Source organism: Anabrus simplex, chromosome 2, assembly GCF_040414725.1.
Source record: "Anabrus simplex isolate iqAnaSimp1 chromosome 2, ASM4041472v1, whole genome shotgun sequence".
Classification (NCBI taxonomy): Eukaryota; Metazoa; Arthropoda; class Insecta; order Orthoptera; family Tettigoniidae; genus Anabrus; species Anabrus simplex.
The window spans coordinates 287,027,362-287,047,102 of record NC_090266.1 but is presented as its reverse complement, the minus strand read 5'-3'; the positions used below and the strand labels follow the sequence as shown (position 1 = coordinate 287,047,102).

At 38.0% G+C, this 19,741-nt stretch overlaps 1 protein-coding gene across 2 annotated transcripts in view; it reads left to right on the top strand.

Annotated features, from left to right (window-relative positions):
• The window catches only part of yrt (erythrocyte membrane protein band 4.1-like yurt), a 454,068-nt gene that overhangs the window by 316,414 nt on the left and 117,913 nt on the right, over positions 1 to 19,741 (top strand). For both annotated transcript variants that reach the window (XM_067140591.2, XM_067140590.2), the window contains exon 13: positions 8,248 to 8,403. In XM_067140591.2, the coding sequence (XP_066996692.1) occupies positions 8,248 to 8,403 (156 nt within the window). The remainder of the gene's footprint in view (positions 1 to 8,247; positions 8,404 to 19,741) is intronic.

The following is a 19,741-nucleotide window of genomic DNA, read 5'->3' as shown; positions in this document are numbered from 1 at the left end:
AAGGGAGTGAATGGGTAGTGCTGAAGGCACAGTATGTGTATTCTATGGCGGCTTACATTTTGTTATACTGTAACACTGTAAGATGGCTCCTATCTTATCACAAGTGAATCAAGGCCGTATTATTGGCATGTGGGAGGCTCACATGGCCCCCCGAGCAATAGCTCAAGCAATACCATGCAGTTATAAGACAATTTGGAGAAGGGTAGAAATATAGCAAGAATGAGGTGAAGAAGGATTTTTAGATTCATAGGACACATAATAAGGTTCCTAGAAGAAGTACTCTGGAACAGGATGCTGGAATCGTTCAAACTATGGACAATTCTCCATTTGCAACTATCGGTAATATGATTGCCGCATTGGGATTGCCAGTAACCAGGACTACCTTCAGTTGCCGACTCCACGCTGCAGGTATTTACAATCACCGAGCTGCAAGAAAAGGGGCGACTTCATCCTATTCACAGAGAACTTAGCGTAGGCTTTTTACTACAAGAAAATGTTACTCCACGACAGGAATGGTAAATTACAATTTGGTTGGATTAAAAGGTATTTTGCTCCGATTCAGGAAAATAGGTGAAGTGCTGACGTCCAGTTGGAAAGTGTTTTGAAGAGCCCTCCTAATCAGTCGGGTCGTGTCACTTGTGGCTTATTGGGGTGGATAAGTGGTGCCGGTGCAGGAGAGTTGATAGAGGTCATTCCACATCTGACTGCTGGTGAATATGTGGACATTTTAGAAGGTGCTGTTCTTCCTATTGTTCGAGCTATTTACCCTGTAGAAGTAGTTCCCATTATCAGGTTTGTGCAAGATAACTGCTCTGTTTGCACTGCATATGTTACCTAAGCTTTCTTCAGACAGCATTCTGACATTCACGTGCTTGACTGGCCTCCCAAGTCAGCTGACTTAAACATAATAGAACATGTTTTGGCAAGAATGATAAACATGTAGGTTCCAGGTCAGGAGAGGATAAGAGCGGCTCTGTTAATGCACTGTGATCGAGTTTGGGTGAATCTGAGGAATGAACCAGACTTTTTCCAACACCTAACAGATTCTATTCCCAAGCAGCTAGAGCAATAATTGATAAACAGGAACGGGGCATGGACTGATTATTAATGTTCTGGAAGGGATGAGGAACCCGTCACATACACTTGTTGTAAAGCTTGTATTTGACACAACTCTTTAGTTATTTAATACCCATTTCACAATTAGTTTTGTGTTAATTTCCACTTTTCTTTTCTTAAAATTATGTAACTGTAGACAGTGCATTATGTTTATTATTTTACCGTACGTTTATTTTATTTATATATTTTCTATCAAGATGCAATACGTTCATATTCTTGATAAGATATTTCTGTAAAAATTTGTTAGTTTTATAATAATGATTAATGTTCAGATGTTGCAATAATATTATTTTTGTTGTATATTTTAAGACACGACTTTGTGTTTTATGGAAATTGAATGTTAATGATATTAAATTATTTTCAGATGTATTTTCTTATTGTTCAAGGAGCAAAATGTATCTTCAGTTATTTTTATAAAGAAATGCTGACACAGTTATAATACTTTACATCAACATCTTATTGTAGCATATTAATTTTCTATTTATAGAATTTATTGTAATTCTATATCCGAGGTGGTAAATTATGATGATATAACTTCAGTAAATACCAGAACAAAGTTACGAACCAGTAAATGATATTTTCAAATTATGACCTTATATAACGCAGCTACAAAATATTCCTAACTAGTATCAAAAAATTTTCGGTTAAAAACCTTTTACCCCTTTGATACTGTAATTATCAGAGTAGGTTGCCTAATACTGTACTTCAATATATCTGCCACTGTGCCCATTTCAATCACAACAAAGTCTTGTAGCGGGCTGTCTACATGCAGCAATGCGTTAAGCGAGAAAGTGGGTCACTGTGCCTTTGGCACTACCCTTTCACCCCCTTCCCTCCTGTTTTGTACTGGAATGGCCTTCAACACTACCCCTTCACTCCTTCCACTCCTTTTCAGTACTGGAGTGGGGCAGTGTTGATTGTTTATGTCGGGACACCATTTATGTGCAAGCGTGTACAAGCAGCTGATAATTATCTGCAAATGGAATCCAATATTCATGATTTCCACTGAATGTAGGGAGTTTGATAGCTGGTAAGTTGATATTAGTGACCTCAATGAGTCTATAAGCCCTTGAGGTTAGTGGAGTAGTGCTTTGATCAGGGATCTATAACTCTTGAATTTTTACCCTTAATGAATATAATAAGGTTCCTAGAAGAAGTACTCTGGAACAGGATGCTGGAATCGTTCAAACTATGGACAATTCTCCATTTGCAACTATCAGTAATACGATACTTCTTCCATATTCGCTCTATGATCTGAATTAGTGTCTTGTATGTCGAGTTCAGGTTGAACTGTGTCATACTTTGCTTCAAGCTCTATTACTGCATCATACTTAACCTTCAGTTCGTACAAAGTGCTGTTGGTTTCCTTACTGAATGTGTTAACGTAGTTTTTATTTCTTGTGATTCTACCCTTTATGCATCCATGCTCTCTAGTGAGCTTACTTGTCTTTGATCCATGACACAGCTGGGATAGGAAGATTATCAAAAAGGAAAAGAGTTGATCTGGCCTGTTTTATGTGCATTGTCCATATGCTGCCTGCTGCTGCAATTTATTGTACCAACATTATTTTTTCAATCCTCGTTGATAGTTGAGATGTGACATCACTTCACAAGCACTGTCCCTTGAAGAGTAATAATGCTGCAAACGAGAATGCATTTCACTGCATGTAAGGGCATTGTATATGCCAAATTACTACCATCTGCACCCATGATGGACCAAAATGTTTTGTGATTGAATACCATTTGAAACAAGGTGTTCTAAATTTCATTGCCTCAGTGTCTCTGGTTAATGGACTTCATAGGACTGAATTCAAATCACACGGATGTAGCATGCAACGGTCAAATATGTTTAGTGAAACAAATTGCGATTAAATATTTACAAACATTAGAATATACAAAATATATACTTATTTCTGTAATGTGCCATACTGATGGCATGCTGAACTTTGAATAATAAAATGAACATCACTTGATCACATTGTCTATTCGCAACCACGATTGACACGGGAGTTGTCAAGCCAAAGTTGCAAGTTTAGGCCGCGCACCCATTACGATTTAAAAAACACTACACTTCCCGCCACCTGGTGGCGAACTAGTATGTTACAACAAACTGTCACATTGTCAAACAAGAATATACAATTCTAAATAATGCATAACACACATAATAAACAAATGATACCAAACAGACTGGGAACTGCATGGTTGAAATTGTTTGGCCACGTAAAATTAATGGAGGAGACGAGTATTCCCAGGAAGTGTTTAGGGAGGTTAGTACCTAGAGAAAGACCAGTTGGTTACCCCAGGAGGAGGAAGTTATCTGCATCATCAACAACAGGAGTACAAGATGAGTTTGACATTCTCTCAGTTGACAAGAACAACTAGTCAGGCTCCATAAATGACTCAAATATATGCTTTGCAGTTTGTTCGCAACAGCCCCATGTGGTCGACCAAGAAAAGAAAGATATCTACGAACCTACAGTGAAATACTTTAAGAGGAATTACTTCATGCAGAATGTTACTGTTAATGGACTAATGATATCCAGCCATGGAACAATCCCATAATTATTTCTCAATATTTGTAGAATCTTTTCTATCAGCAAACACCTAGGCAGTGAGGTGGCCCCTCTTGCTTTGAAGAGATCCATACAAATCCTGCAAAGCCATCTCTATAGCCTATAAGTAAGGGAAATGTCCATAATCTGGATAAAATTATAAACTTACGGAGAGAGAGAGAACTGTAGTCTAATATTTATTGTTCTTCTATTTTTACATTCATCATTACTAATGTTCACTATAGCATCCTTGTATTATACAGTTATTTTGTCTTTCCTTTGCCTCTGGTATTCTTTGTCTTGTGGCACTCTGTAGTGGCAGACAAGAAAAAAACAAAGGCAAACAAAAAACACTACACTTCCTTCTTTATATATGCACAATATTTGAGGACATGAATTCCAAATCATGCTAATTCAAAAATTTAAAAAAATTCAGGAAAAGGGGGAAAAAGTAATATTTAGGTTGTGTTTTATTTCTTATTGAGTTTTATTTTACGCAAGGTACTAACCACAATACATTAATTTAAGGTAAAAACATTTTGTATCAATTATTTCATGTCTAAAAAATGATGTTGAATGAAGTTAGCATGGTTTAGTAGCTGACACTTACAAATACAAGTTATGTTATAGATATTATCATAGAATCCTGTTGGGTAAGAAGGAATGAGATATAAGCTGTGTATTTTATTTATACTTATTTATGACATATGTATTACCTGTTTATTACATACCATAATCTACAGTACTTGTCTCTGTCCGTCTGTACCACCTTGTTTATAATTAACAAAACAATACTTGTTTCACACATCATAAAATTCTTTCAAACTCGGTTCATATCATGTAATTTATATACTGAGAAATAACGTTTTTCTATTCATAGTCACTTCCGTACACTGATTCATTACCACCACCTCATTAGCTGGTTCTGTCCTCTTCTGGAATGCACTTCATGAGTTTTTTTTTAATATCATAAAGTTTTGCTGTTTTAATAGGCAGTAGATCACTATACATGCCCCAATCTGGAAAAAATATATGTTTCTTGTTCAGTTTCTCAATCATAAAGGAAGTGAAACCTATTCCAGACATGGTCGAAGATACCTGGACTTCATTCTTATGTCTTCTGCTGCACTTCATTATTTTGTAGAGCCTATTTTGAAATTAATGAATTTCTCCTTTTTCTTGCAACAAGATACCTTGAAGTACTTAATCTATGTTTCTATCTACATATAGCCATGCTAACTCCAGCAAGTCATCTAAATTCCAAATCATGCTAACTCTTTGGACATGGCATGGTTTAGAATTCAGATGAAGTTCAAAGTTACATTTTACATAGTATTGAGCAGGAGGTAGGACTGTTTTCATGGTAAAGTATCCTGTCTCATTTTTGACCTTTTTTTTTTTTCTTTTTTTTTCTTTTTTGAGTTAGCATGTTTTAGAATTCAGGTCCCCATATTTAGAAAGGGAAGATGGCAGGCCTGTGTCACTGTCTTTATATTCTTATCTTCATGGTCACCGCTTCCAGGCAATCATCTTCAGTACATTTTCTAACTGGTCATTTTAAAGGAATTTCACTGTACCCAATTCTCCCTGTATTTACAATAGTCTGATTAACATCTATTCCTAACTCTCTCCCTTTCTTTCCTCCATAACTCACCTAATTCTATACTGTGTTCTATCTAACTTTCTCTCTTCATCACAACTTGTCTGTCATTTTCTTTCTTTCATTCATCTTCGTACCTTGTGACTTGTTATGTGGTGCATTGCCTGTCTGTAACATTGAGTTTCAAATTGTATTTTCCATATGAATGCTGCACTAGTTGTCTGCATTAAACCTCCATTAATTGCCCCTCTTGTGACAAGATTAAAGTAAAAATGATTTGTTAATACCTAAATCTATATTGTCGTCATTTGTTGTTCTGCTCACTGCTGAGTGTTAGGACCTCATTTCTTAAATCATTTTAGTCTTGCATCCCTGACAGGATGTCTCTAGATGGTTTTCCATGGCTGTACTTTAATCAAGTCCACGGTCGATTCCACTCCTAGCCTTTTCCTGTCCCATTGTCTCCATAAGACCTATCTGTATCAGTGTGACGTAAGGAAAAGTGAGAGAGTGACTTCTCCACCCACAATGGTCTTGAGCGCTTCTTAATATAATCTGAAGAGGCAGGCCGTTAATCTTCTTCGCTTGATCTGTCTACTTGTTGTTTTTTTTTTTTTTTTTTTTTTTTTGGCGTCGCACCGACAAAGATAGGTCTTACGGCGACGATGGGACAGGAAAGGGCTAGGAGTGGGAAGGAAGCAGCCGTGGCCTTAATTAAGGTACAGCCCCAGCATTTGCCTTGTGTGAAAATGGGAAACCACGGAAAACCATTTTCAGGGCTGCTGACAGTGGGGTTCGAACCTACTATCTCCCGAATACTGGATACTGGCCGCACTTAAGCGACTGCAGCTATCGAGCTCGGTTACTTGTTGTTTCTCCTTGTGGTCATTTTAAAGGAATTTCACTGTACCCAATTCTCCCTGTATTTAAAATAGCCTTGTATTTTGCATTGCAAAATTGTCTTTTCCAAATTCATTCCTTCTCTCCTAAAAATGTGGGTGAGATACTGGAGGTAACTTTCACTTACATGGGAAGATAGATGTTCGTTGATGCTCAGTGTGTCTGTTATGGAAGCATTTGTTCACCTTTCCGTCCGTGGTATGCATAGCATCCTTTGCCAACTCCACATCTCGTAGGCATTAATTTGAATTTGAACTTTTACAGTCCAGATCTCACAGCTACACAAAAGGACAGAGAATACTAATGATTGAATCAACTCCATCTTTATAGATTTCGATAATGCATAGTTCTTCAAGATCTTAGTGAGTTTAACTGTCTCATCTCAAACTAGAACAATACACCTTTTCATCTCTTTTTCACAGTTTCTCTTGCTACAGATGACCAACCCCAAGTATACGAAATCCCTGACTACTTCCTTTTTTACAGTTTCCCTTATTACAGATGCAGGTATACAAAATCCTTGACTACTTCCAGATCGTTTAGGCATCCTTTTAGTTGGATTTGACCATGTCTATCAATTACCATTACTTCGGTTTGTTAGTTGTTTTAAAAAAATGATATATGTTCGTGGCATCAACCTCTGTAGATCCTTTGCCACTACTTTCACCATATGATATGAACCTGCGGGTAAGTGGATTTGTGGAGTGTTGAATGTGAGGAAAGGAATGTTAAGAGTGGCACAAACACCCAGTCCCCAGGCCAGGGATATTAATCATTAACAATTAAAAACCCCTGACCCGGCCAGGAATCGAACCCGGGGCTGCCGGGTGGCAGGCGGACGCGTTGCCCCCTACACCACGGGGCCGGACTGTTTCTTGTTTATCTCTAGACCTTAATCAAGAGTAATATTCTTCACTCTTGTGATGTAGTCAGTACAGATTGCTGGCCACCTTGCAGATGCATATGAATGATATTGTGAAATATATGTTCTATATGGGACCAGTTTATAAGATGAGCACTCCTGGCTCTGGCCCTATCCTGTTATCAGTCAGATCTTATGTGCACTAAATATATAGGACTGTTGACTGTACCACAAGCTCCTAAAATGAAGTAAGAATTAACAGTCCTGACATTTGCATACTTGGTTGGAATGCATAGCTTTTAGATCCTTGCTATCTGCTACATACCTGTCAAATGCTATTTTTTCTTTCCTTGTCTTTTCCATTCTCTTGTTTCTAGTGTGTCTGCTTTCATAACTGCTGTGCACAGAAAACAAACATGTAGTTGAAATTGTAATTGATGTCTGATACTTTAAGTTTTGACTGTAGCTAATAATATTGCTCAGTGACTTACTTTGTCAGTTAGTTTTCTGAACCGTTATGAGGTTTTCTTGTTTCACTGTGAGGGACATACAGTTTTCATCATATTTTTGCCCTACCTGTATGAGACTGGTTGTATTTAGTTTGTGCAATATTGGAACATTAATCACTTTGTGGGTAACTTAATCATGCAGGGACTGTCTTCTTTAGCTATACAGCCAACTTCTGATGAAGTATAACTACATGATAGTATGATTTAGATTTTTTTTCTAAAGTTGTAATCATGTTACCTTTTTTTATTGTCTTCTCTGTGAAATATTGTTTTCCTTCTTTTCATTTTATTTTACCTCCCCTTATAACTGATAGCCTCGAATGCCAAACTTTTAATGTTATGTGGAGCTTGTTTGGAGTATTTTCTATAACCATGTAATCTATGGTTTTCTGTGGCAGATAATTACAAGTCTACCAATTTTAAGATTGAAAAGTTAAGATCTATTTGAAGAACATGAATCTCAGAAGGTTGATCCTTGTGTCATGATTTTTTATATATATTTTTTAACTGCAGTGTCTTTTATCTCTGTCATGAGAAATTGTAATTTGGTAAGTTTTGCTACATATCTATTATTGCACCATCATGTGTCAGTTATGGATATCTGTTTTACTCCCATGTTGCTGACTTTCACAAAATCATGTTAGGTTACTTGCTACTTTATGTTGCTTTTCTTGGCATTAGGTAATATCTGTTTCTTTTCGTTTTTAGAGCTGGAGGTAGGTTCTGCCAAAGCTCTAGCAGCAGAATCTCCATCTCAGGGCCGAGTTGTTCCAAATAATCAGAATTCTCGATTTGTTTCTGTTGGTGTCACTGGCGGTGCCCGCCCCCTTCCACCAGATCAGCTGAAGTGTAACATATTGAAAGGTAAGATATTCATGAAGTTCCTTTCATTCTAAGGCAGTAGGAATGATAGATAATTCCTTTCTCCTGTGTAAACAGTTCACAGTAATACAACTACTATAATGGTCAATGCATAAGACTCATTGACTAATTTTTTCAGTTAGTTTTCTGAACACTATGAGGTTTTCTTGTTTCTCGCATTCTGAGGGACATACAGTTTTTGTCATATCTGTGCCCTACCTCTATGAGACTGCTTGTACTTAGTTTGTGCAACATTGGAACATAAATCTCTTCTCTAAATGTCTGGAGAACTCTGAACATATTTCACTGGTTTATTTCAGCCAGCCATATTTACTCCTACTCTTTGAGGTCAAATTATGTGTTATCACTACTTAGATGGTGAGGTAGTGATAGCAGTTGTTGTTTTTAGAGGGAAAGCAATGTGATACAGATATATATAAGCAAAATTTGCACTTGTACCATATTATACTATTCTCCTATGAAAAGAGTGAGAATGTTTTACAAACGTGATTGTACTTATATTTACGAAGTGTTTGGGGAAACACCGTTGGTAGATCAGTGGTTCAGAGATAGTTTGTAGGATAATTGTGAAAAGATGATTATGCTCTGTGCCTTGCATTCTTTTACTATGAGCTACTCCCTCACACCTATTAGGTGAACTTTCATATGTACTGTTGTCATTTGGAGAAATTTTTAGAATATTCATTTGAATAGGCTAGAAATAGTAAGCAGAAAAGGAGATGTATTCCACCAAGACAGTAGAAAGCCTCGTGTATTTTTGATCATTTGCAGAAAGTAATGGTTCGTGGTGGGTTACTGTAGTCATGTCCTAGTTTGTGAACCATGGGCAACAGCTGAGTGGCCTAGTAAGTGGTGCAAGTTGCTATGGAATGGGAATGGGCATCTCAGTCATATTCTGATTCATGGCCCTCCTTGTGCTCAGGTGGCTAATACGTTAGCGGGGAGATCCTCACTTGGACTATGTGTAAGTAAGTGGAGCATCCTGCTTCACAGAATTTTCACACACTCATAACGTTTTAAGCAAGCCTCAGACCTTTAGGAGTAATGGAGTCTCACTCCCATTTGACAGGCAAGGGACTCCTTGGAAACAGCTTGGCGAACAGAATGGAATTTGATGGGGAGCTATCAATATTAATGGGGCTTATGAAAGAAAGAAAGAAAGAAAGAAAGAAAAACTGGCCGAGTCGGCAAAGGGAATGCATCTGGATATGCTAGGAGTAAATGATATTTGGGTAAGGGGAGATAATGAGGAAGAGAGAGGAGATTATAAAGTGTGCTTGATAGGTGTTAAAAAGGGGAGGGCAGAGAGTGGGGGGTAGGGCTGTTCATCAGGAACACTATTACACTTAACATAGTTTCTGTTAGGCATGTAACTGAGTGAATGATGTGGGTAGATTTGGCAATTGGAGGAATTTGGATGAGAATTATCTCGGTGTATTCACCATGTGAGGGTGGATATGAGGATGAAGTTGACAAGTTTTATGAAGCATTGAATGACATTATAGTCAGGGTCAACAGCAAGGACAGGATAGTACTAATGGGCGATTTCAGTGCGAGAGTTGGAAATAGAACTGAAGGATACGAAAGGGTGATTGGTAAATGTGGATAAGATATAGAAGCTAATAGGAATGGGAAATATTTGCTGGACTTCTGTCACCGTTTCGGAACTCCTTTGGCCCGGTGTGCGCCTCAGTAAATCACATGACCTTCATCCAAATAGAAACACATCTCCAGTCGGCTGTGCTGAGGGATGGAGGGCCGGCAACATCGCAGTCAGGAAATGAGTAAGACAGACACTGTTGTCTCTTCTCTTTATGCACAGCCAAGGGTCTTCCCAAGTGATGACTGGTATAGTGTGGGTTTAGCAGTTACGAATACATTCTTCAAGCAGAAGGCTATTCACCACTACACACAGGAGAGTAGGGGCACCAGATCCATAATAGTCTATTTATCTTTATTTATCTGACTTCGAATTCAGGAAATCTGTTAGAATGTGTGGGTTTTCGGGGGATTTTTCAATGATACAGACTACTATCTGATCTGTAGTGAAGTAAATATCTCTAGGCCTTGGATAGACAAAGTGAAATCTGTCTGCAGACGATTAAAGGCAGAAAATCCCCAGGACGAGGAAATCAGACAGAAGTACATGGATAAGATTAGTGAAAAGTTCAAAATTGTTGACAGTAAGCAGTTTCAGGATATAGGAGGAGTGGCATACAGGGATGCTGTAGTAGAAACAGCAAGGGAATGCCTAGGTACAACTGTGTGTAAAGATGAGAAAAAGCGAACATCATGCTAGAATCATAAATTGAGAGCAGCTTGTAAACTTACTAAAAAAAAAAGATGCATCAAGAAATGAATAGTGTTTTGGGTAATTCAGGTGAACTCATAATACATCCCTAGGAATCATTGGACAGATGGAAGGAATATTTTGAAAATGTTCTCAACGTAAAAAGGAATGGAGTGTTAGTAAGATACCTTCTGATTGGACAAAAGCAGTAATTGCACCTATCTATAAGCAAGGTGACAGGAAGGATTACAACAACTATCCAGGTATCTCATTGATCAGTTTACCAGGCAGAGTGTTCACTGGCATCTTGGAATGGAGGGTGTAATCAGTGGTTCAGAGGAAGTTGGATGAAAACCAGTGTGGTTTCAAATCAGAGGGCTGTCATGATCACATTTTCAGTATGCGCTAGGTAATTGAAAAATGCTACAAGAGGAATAGACAGTTGTGTTTGTTTCATTGATCTAAAGAAAGCATATGACAGTACTTACGGGAAAAGTGTTCGTCGTTCTGGAGGACTGTGGGATTAAGGGTAGATTATTAAAAGCAATCAAAGGCATTTATGTTGACAATTGGGCTACAGTGAGAATTGATGATAGAATGAGTTCTTGGTTCAAGGTACTTACAGGGGTTGGAGAAGGCTGTAATCTTTCACTTTTGTTGTTCATAGTTTACATGGATCGTCTGCTGGAAGGTATAAAGTGGCCAGGAAGGATTCAGTTAGGTGGAAATGTATTAAGCAGTCTGGCCTATGCTGACGACTTGGTCTTTATAGCAGATTGTGCCGAAAGCCTGCAGTCTATTATCTTGGAACTTTAAAATAGGTACAATGAGTATGGTATGAAAATTAGCCTTTCCAAGACTAAATTGATTTTAGGAAGTAAGAAATTGAAGAGAATTGAATGTCACATTGGGGATATGAAGCTGGAACAGGTAGATAATGTCAAGTAATTAGGATCTTTACATCGGTCCATTTTCAGACCAACTTAGCTTTACGGGAGTGAAGGGTGGGTGGACTCAGGATATTTTATTCATATGTTAGTAGTAACAGACATGAAACTAGCAAAAATGATTGGTGGTACAAACAGATGGGAACAGTGGCAGCTGGGTACTCGGAATGAGGAGACAACTCGATGGATGAAGCTGTATGCATAAACCGGGTTCGGTGGTGAGGTGAATGTAGGATAGGTTACCTAGGAGAATAAATGACTCTGTTATGTAGGGTAAGAGAAATAGAGAGAGACCAAGATGATGATGGTTAGACTCAGTTTCTAACAATTTAAAGATAAGAGGTATAGAATTAAACGAGGCCACAGAACTAGTTACAAATAGAGGATTTTGGCAGCGTTTAGTAAATTTACATAGGCTTGCAGACTGAACGCTGAAAGGCGTAACAGTCTATAATGAGGATGTATGTATGCATGCACATATGCAGAAAGTAACCCAAATTATACAGGATTGTCTTACCAAACCCACGATATTATTTCAGTGTCTGAAGAATTGTTTGAATCGAAAATCATATGAGAATATCAGGGGCGGTGCATCATTAAGTATTTGTTTTATTAATGTCTTTAAAAATTATTTTACATTGCAGAAATTATACTAAAAATAAGTGGGTTTTTTTTTTCCTTCTCGAATCTCTGAAAAGAATCCAGTATGCATAACTCATCCCTAGCTTAAGTTCCTGACAGTCTCGTGTGGAGTATTTTAATAGTGAGGCCGCTCTACAGTACCTTTCACGTAAAGTATATGGAGTGAGGGGCAGGGTGAGAAAATAGTTGACATGTCACACTTGCTTGCAAATTTTTCTTTGCTATGAAAGGATTTTCTTTTCTCTTCAAGGGCCTGGAAAATTGGCCCATAATGTTGCATTAGAGTGAAAACCAAACCAAACCAAACCAAACCAAACCGCATGGCGCAACAGCCCCGAAGGGCCATGGCCTACCAAGTGATCACTGCTCAGCCCAAAGGCCTGCAAATTATGAGGTGTCGTATGGTCAGCATGACGAATCCTCTCGGCCATTGTTCTTGGCTCGTTGTTCTTGGCTTTATAGACCGGGGCCGCCATCTGACCGTCAGATAGCTCCTCAATTGTAATCATGTAGCCTGAGTGGACCTCAAACCAGCCCTCATATCCAGGTAAAACTCCCTGACCTGGCTGGGAATTGAACCCGGGGCCTCCAGTTAAGAGGCAAGCATGCTACCCCTACACCATGGGGCCGGCTATTAGAGTGAAATAGAAGATCTATTTCACTTCCTGCTTCTGACTCTGTTTGAAAGATCAAATTGGTTTAATGGAGTCGGGTCTACCCCACAGCCTGGAACAAGTACTTGGACATTGTTCACAGCTTGTTGAATTTAAGATTTTATAAAAATGTATATTTGTACAGACAGTTGATTGGTGTTCCTAATACATATGTGTTAGTGAGCTCTGTGTGGATGACATTAAAGTCTATAAATCATTTCTTTTTAACTTTTATGGTTATTTAATATGTTGATTGTGTGTGAAAGGAAAATAATGAAGTGGAATTTTTATTAAAAAATGATTTTCTTCTATACCCCTGAACACAAAGTTAGAAATTAAAAAAATAATACCTCATCAACTGAAAGTTCCAAGATGGATCAAAATTAAGGAAATCAATAATTTCAACATCAAGGTGATAGAAAAATTTGCTTCATCCCAGCATAGGAGAAGAGAATATACTGTATTTACTAGTAGGAAGCCATGTGAGTACAGTTTTTAGTGCATGAACTATTTATTAGAGTTTGTTTCAGATATTGTGTTGTGTGGAATGATGATAATGGCAATATTGACAACAATGAATGTCAAATATAAAACAATTTTCAATATGAAACGACAATATCATCTGGCCCTCCCTTAAATTTTTTGTCAGGATCGACCCCTGAAGGATATCAGTATTATCAAAGTATGAGAGTTAATGAGGAAAAGATGTGGTGGAATGATAGAGTGAAAGAGGCAATAACACAGAAAAATAAGGTTAATATAGCCCTAGATTTAGCTAAGTCTAATGAAAGAAATAAGTGTGACAACAGAAATAACAAGAGATTGCAAGAGATTGTAAAATAATACAGGTACAGGAAATTGGAATTTAAGGAAACTTGACAAGAGCAAAGAGAGAAATGTTTTGAGAAGTTCACCTCTAAATTGGAATGAAATATGAAAATGCTGTGTGGAATTATGAAAAATAACATTTCTGACAAAGAAACTATCACAGCAAGATTTTTTTTTTTTTGCTATTGGCTTTACGTCGCACCGACACATAGGTCTTATGGCCACGATGCGACAAAAAAGGGCTAGGACTGGGAAGGAAGCGGCCGTGGCCAGGCATTTGCCTGGTGTGAAAATGGGAAACCATGGAAAACCATCTTCAGGGCTGCCGACAGTGGGGTTCGAACCCACTATCTCCTGAATACTGGATACTGGCCGCACTTTAAGAGACTGCAGCTATCGAGCTTGGTAGCAAGATGGTGGTGGTGATAATTGTTTTAAGAGGAAGTACAAATAGGCAGCCACCCTTGATATCACAGCAAGTGCGACAACTGATGGGAATATAGTTTTCAATAAAATCAGTGAAACCGGGCGAGTTGGCCGTGCGCGTAGAGGCGCGCGGCTGTGAGCTTGCATCCGGGAGATAGTAGGTTCGAATCCCACTATTGGCAGCCCTGAAGATGGTTTTCCGCGGTTTCCCATTTTCACACCAGGCAAATGCTGGGGCTGTACCTTAATTAAGGCCACGGCCGCTTCCTTCCAACTCCTAGGCCTTTCCTATCCCGTCGTCGCCATAAGACCTATCTGTGTCGGTGCGACGTAAAGCCGCTAGCAAAAAAAAAAAATAATAAATAAATCAGTGAACCTGTAGAAACAAAACTAGAAAAAAACATGATAAACATTGTTATTTTTCACATTAACTTACAGTCAATTAGAAATAAACTGGATGAATTAGATGTAATACTCAATAAAAGGCCTACTGATATTTTGTGTGTAAAGGAGCACTGGCTGACTAGAGATGAGACCAATCTATATATACCTCATGATTTTGAATTAGGAAGTATTTTTAATAGAGACTTCCCACTGGCTCATGGTGGAGCTGCAATATATGTTAAGAAATCACTTAAATTTGAAGTAATAGATATTTCTTCCTTTTTGCATTAATGACCTATGTGAATCAGTTGCTATTAGTTTGTGTGAATATTATTTTGTTGTAGTATCTGTGCATCGTGCCCCTAATACCAATGTAAAATTAGAGTTAGAGTTAGAGAAGTTGATTTCTTATTTAAATTGTAAATATGATCAAAAGATTGTTATAGCTGGTGATTTCAATAATAAATATCTTAGAGGTACCACAAAATACTCTAAACTTCTTTAATATGTTAAGATCGCATGACTTATATTGTACACATGGTGAACCCACAAGAAATAATGCATGCCTAAGATAATGTTGTAACCAATGTATACAAATCATAAAAAAAATTCATTTCTAGGACAAGATGTATTGTCAGAGCATGGTGGTATTTGGGTTGAATTTAAAGTTAACTGTAAGAGAAGAGTTTTTGAGTCATCGAAAGAATTAAAATGCATCAGATGTGTCATATCAGTTAAAGGGGTTAATGAATTCCAAGACAAATTAATAAGAACAGACTGGACTAGCCTTTATGCCATGAGTGATGTCAACTTTGCATTTTCTTATTTTATTAACATGATAATTATATATTTTAATTCAGCTTTCCCTGAAAAAGTTGTAACTATTAAGGCCAACAGCTCTAAACCAAAAAATAGAGTTAAAAACTGGTTTACGCCTGATTTGGGTAAAATGCGTAGCATTATGTTAGCTTAGTGTAATAAGTATAAACTAAATAATAATTTAGAAGTCCTGTCGATTGTTCTAATTATCGCCCGATCAGACTTCTGAGCCACGCGATAAAGGTCTTCAAACGTATTCTCGACAAAAGGATTCACGAGATAGCCAAACTTACAACGAACCAAGCTGAATTTGTGAAAAATTGTGGCACAAGAGATGCAATCCATGCTGCACGGCTGTTAGTTGAGAAACACCATGAAAAAATTAAGCCTCTTCATCTCGCTTTTCTGGATTTTGAGAAGGCCTTTGATCGGGTGCCACATGACCTAATCTGGTTAGCGCTACAAGAACATAGCATTCCAGAGCACCCTGTTAAGTGGGTACAGATGGTCTACCTAGAACCAAGGAGTTATGTTCAAGCTTCCACAGGATTGTCCGATGATTTCCGCATCACTGTAGTAGTCCATCAAGGCACTGCCTTATCACTACTGCTCTTCATTCTATCATGGACACTGTACATCAGACCTGCAAAAGCCAATACAATGGACACTTCTCTATGCTGATGATGTCATGTTGGCTGCTGAGAATAAGTTTGATCTCCAGCGCCAAACAGAAGAGTGGAACAACCGACTAGCGCAATACGGCCTGCGCCTCAAGAAAAAGAGGACAGAATACATGACATTAGATCCTTGAGAAGTTGGAAGCATCCACGTTGATAGTGAAGATCTACCACGAGTAGAGAAATTTAAATATCTTGGCTCCACACTCTCTGACGATGGCAGACTTACTAACGAGGTCAACACAAGTATACAGGCAGCCTAGCTGAAGTGGCGAATGACAATGGGCGTCACCTGCGACCGTCGGATGAAGGACCTTCTGAAATCTAAGATCTACCGGACTGTTATCCGTCCTGTCACTCTCTACAGCAATGAGTGTTGGCCTGCTACAAAGGAGGTAGAACGTCGACTAAGAGTCATGGAGACAAAGATGCTTAGGTGGACAGCTGGCATCACTAGACTGGATCATATTTCAAACGACGATATTAGGAAATGCCTTGGCGTTGTACCGATCCAGAAGAAAATGCAGGAAAACCGTCTGCGCTAGTTTGGGCATGTGTTGCGTGCAGAAGACAATACATTGGCAAAGTCAGCATATACATTCTAAGTCGCTGGAAAGAGGCCCAAGGGACGACCAAGGCAGCGATGGACCAATACAGTGCACAACGACCTGAAAGCTGTAAGACTACATCCAGACATGGCCCGAGACTGAATTAAATGGAGACAACGAATCCACAGAGCGGACCCTGCCACCAGGTGGGACAAACACTAAAGAAGAAGAAGAAGAAGAATAATTTAGAGGATAAAGAAATATTAAAAACTACAGGAAATTATATAAAAATCATATACATGAGGCTAAACTTGCAGCAAATGACAGGTATATCCAAAGTGCAAACAGTAAATGCAAAACTGCATGGTCTGTCATAAGAAGTGCTAGTCAAACTTTAAATAACAAAGCTGTGATTCCTCTAGAACCTGATCAGTGTAATAGGTATTTTATCAATGCACATGAAAGCACGTGATCAGATCGGGATGCAAGTGAACATAATTACTTAGACTGGTTGCATAACTTTGATCTTCTTTCAAATGTATTGAATAATGATTTTAGGTGGGTGGAAGTAAATCTAGCCGGCCCCGTGGTGTAGGGGTAGCGTGCCTGCCTCTTACCTGGAGGCCCCGGGTTCGATTCCCGGCCAGGTCAGGGATTTTTACCTGGACCTGAGGCCTGGTTCGAGGTCCACTCAGCCTACGTGATTAGAATTGAGGAGCTATCTGACGGTGAGATAGCGGCCCCGGTCTAGAAAGCCAAGAATAACGGCCGAGAGGATTCGTCGTGCTGACCACACGGCACCTCGTAAACTGCAGGCCCTCGGGCTGAGCAGCGGTCGCTTGGTAGGCCAAGGCCCTTCAAGGGCTGTAGTGCCATGGGGTTTGGTTTGGTTTTTTGGAAGTAAATCTGCCAACAGTCAGAAGTATTGTTACAAATTTGAATTTGTTTAATACCCAAGACGTTTATGGTCTCATCAACAATACAATCAAAGCAGTTATTGACATGATATTGATTTTTAATAAATTTAATGCTTAGACAAGATGATTTTCCTGAGTGTTTAAAGATTTCTAAAGTGATACCTATGTTTAAAAAGGGGGTTAGAATGTGCCCATCAAATTACCATCCTATAACAATAGGACCCATTCTGAGCAAAATTATTGAATCATGTATATTTATACAACTCGACAAGTATTTTTTCAAAAAATAATTTGCTGTACAACAAACAGTTTGGATTTAGAAAGGGTCATTCAATGATAAAAGCAGTTGAATGTGTCATCAAAGACATATTTAATAATTTTGAGAATAAAACAGTCACAGGTGCTACATTAATTGACCTGACAAAAGCTTTTGATTATGTCTCGCATAATCAAAATCTTTTGATTATGTCTCACATGAAATCTTAATTCATAAGCTCAGTTATTATGGAGTAAGAGGCCATGAACTGAAATTAATGGGATCCTATCTTCATCAAATTAAACAGATGGTGGCAATAAGTGATAAAAAATCTGATATGGAAACTGTGAAAGCAGGTGTCCCACAAGGGTCTGTTTTGGGACCTTTCCTGGTTTTGGTCTATATCAATGACCTAACATGTAATGTTCCCTGCACATCAGTTCTATATGCTGATGATACAACTTTCCTAAATAGTAATGTTGATATCACAACACTACGAAACCAAGTCAACACATCTGTTAAAATAGCTGAAAACGGGTTTCATCACAATAAATTAACTATTAATGTCACTAAAACAGAATATTATGCATGTAAAAGAGAATCTTTCAGAATTTAAAGAAAGTTCTACAGTTCACATGCACGACACAAGATACAAGAATAATCTGGATACTCCTCACTCTAGGCTTAGTAAAAGCACAAACAGCCACTCTTAGCAACAGCTTAAGATGTACAATAAGCTTCCACTATCAATTTGAACGTTAGACAAAAGTGCATTTAACAGGGTACTATCACAATTTTTAAGGAAAAATGCATTTTGTAGTGTAGAAGAGTATCTAGAATGTGGTATTTCAAAAACTGACCTAATATAAGTAGCTAAAATAATTTTTCTAATGCCTCAGGCATTATGGCTTAGATATTGTCTTTAGATTAGTTTTATTAATACTGACAATACCTAGTGTACATTTCCTGTACTTGATGGTGGAAGCAATAAACTATTTAACTATTTAAAATATGAGACACATCAGAGACACAAAGAAACAGTATTTTGACAAGCTCCTTAATGGGTCTGATCAATTAGTCATCAATGGTCTGCATTTAGGGCTGTCGCCCAGGTGATAGATTCCCTATCGGTTCTTTACCTAGCTTTTCCTTAACTGTTTTCAAAGAACTTGGAAATTCATCGAACATTTCCCTTGATAAATTATTCCAGTCTCTCAATCCGGTTTGTTTGCTTGAATTCCGACTTTATCTTCATATTATGATCTTTCCTACTTTTAAAAGCTCTAGTCAAGCTTATTCATCTACTAATGTTATTCCAGCCGGGCTGAGTGGCTCAGACGGTTAAGGCGCTGGCCTTCTAACCCCAACTTGGCAGGTTCGATCGTGGCTCAGTCCGGTGGTAATTGAAGGTGCTCAAATAAGACAGCCTCGTGTCGGTAGATTTACTGGCACGTAAAAGAACTCCTGTGGGACTAAATTCCGGCACCTCGGCGTCTCCGAAGACCGTAAAAGTAGTTAGTGGGACGTAAAGCAAATAACATGATTATTATTATTATTATTATTATTATTATTATTATTATTATTATTATTATTATTATTATTATTAATGTTATTCCATGCCATCTCTCTACTGACAGCTGGGATTGTACTGCTTATTGCAAGAAATCAGTTTCATTTCCCATATCAAATCTTATTTACATTAAGTCAATAAAAGTAAACTTCCATCTGTTTGATAATATATATTTGCTTTAAGCAAATTAATTATTTATAGAACATGTTTCAATCCTTATGAACATCTTCAGCTACATTACATTGCTCAGGTGAAATTACACAGAACTTTTTTCTTCTCAGAAAACCATCTTATACTTAAAACAAAACTAATTTAAAAAGATAAAATTAATTAAAATAGTTGGGGAGGGTTGAGTGGTGCAAT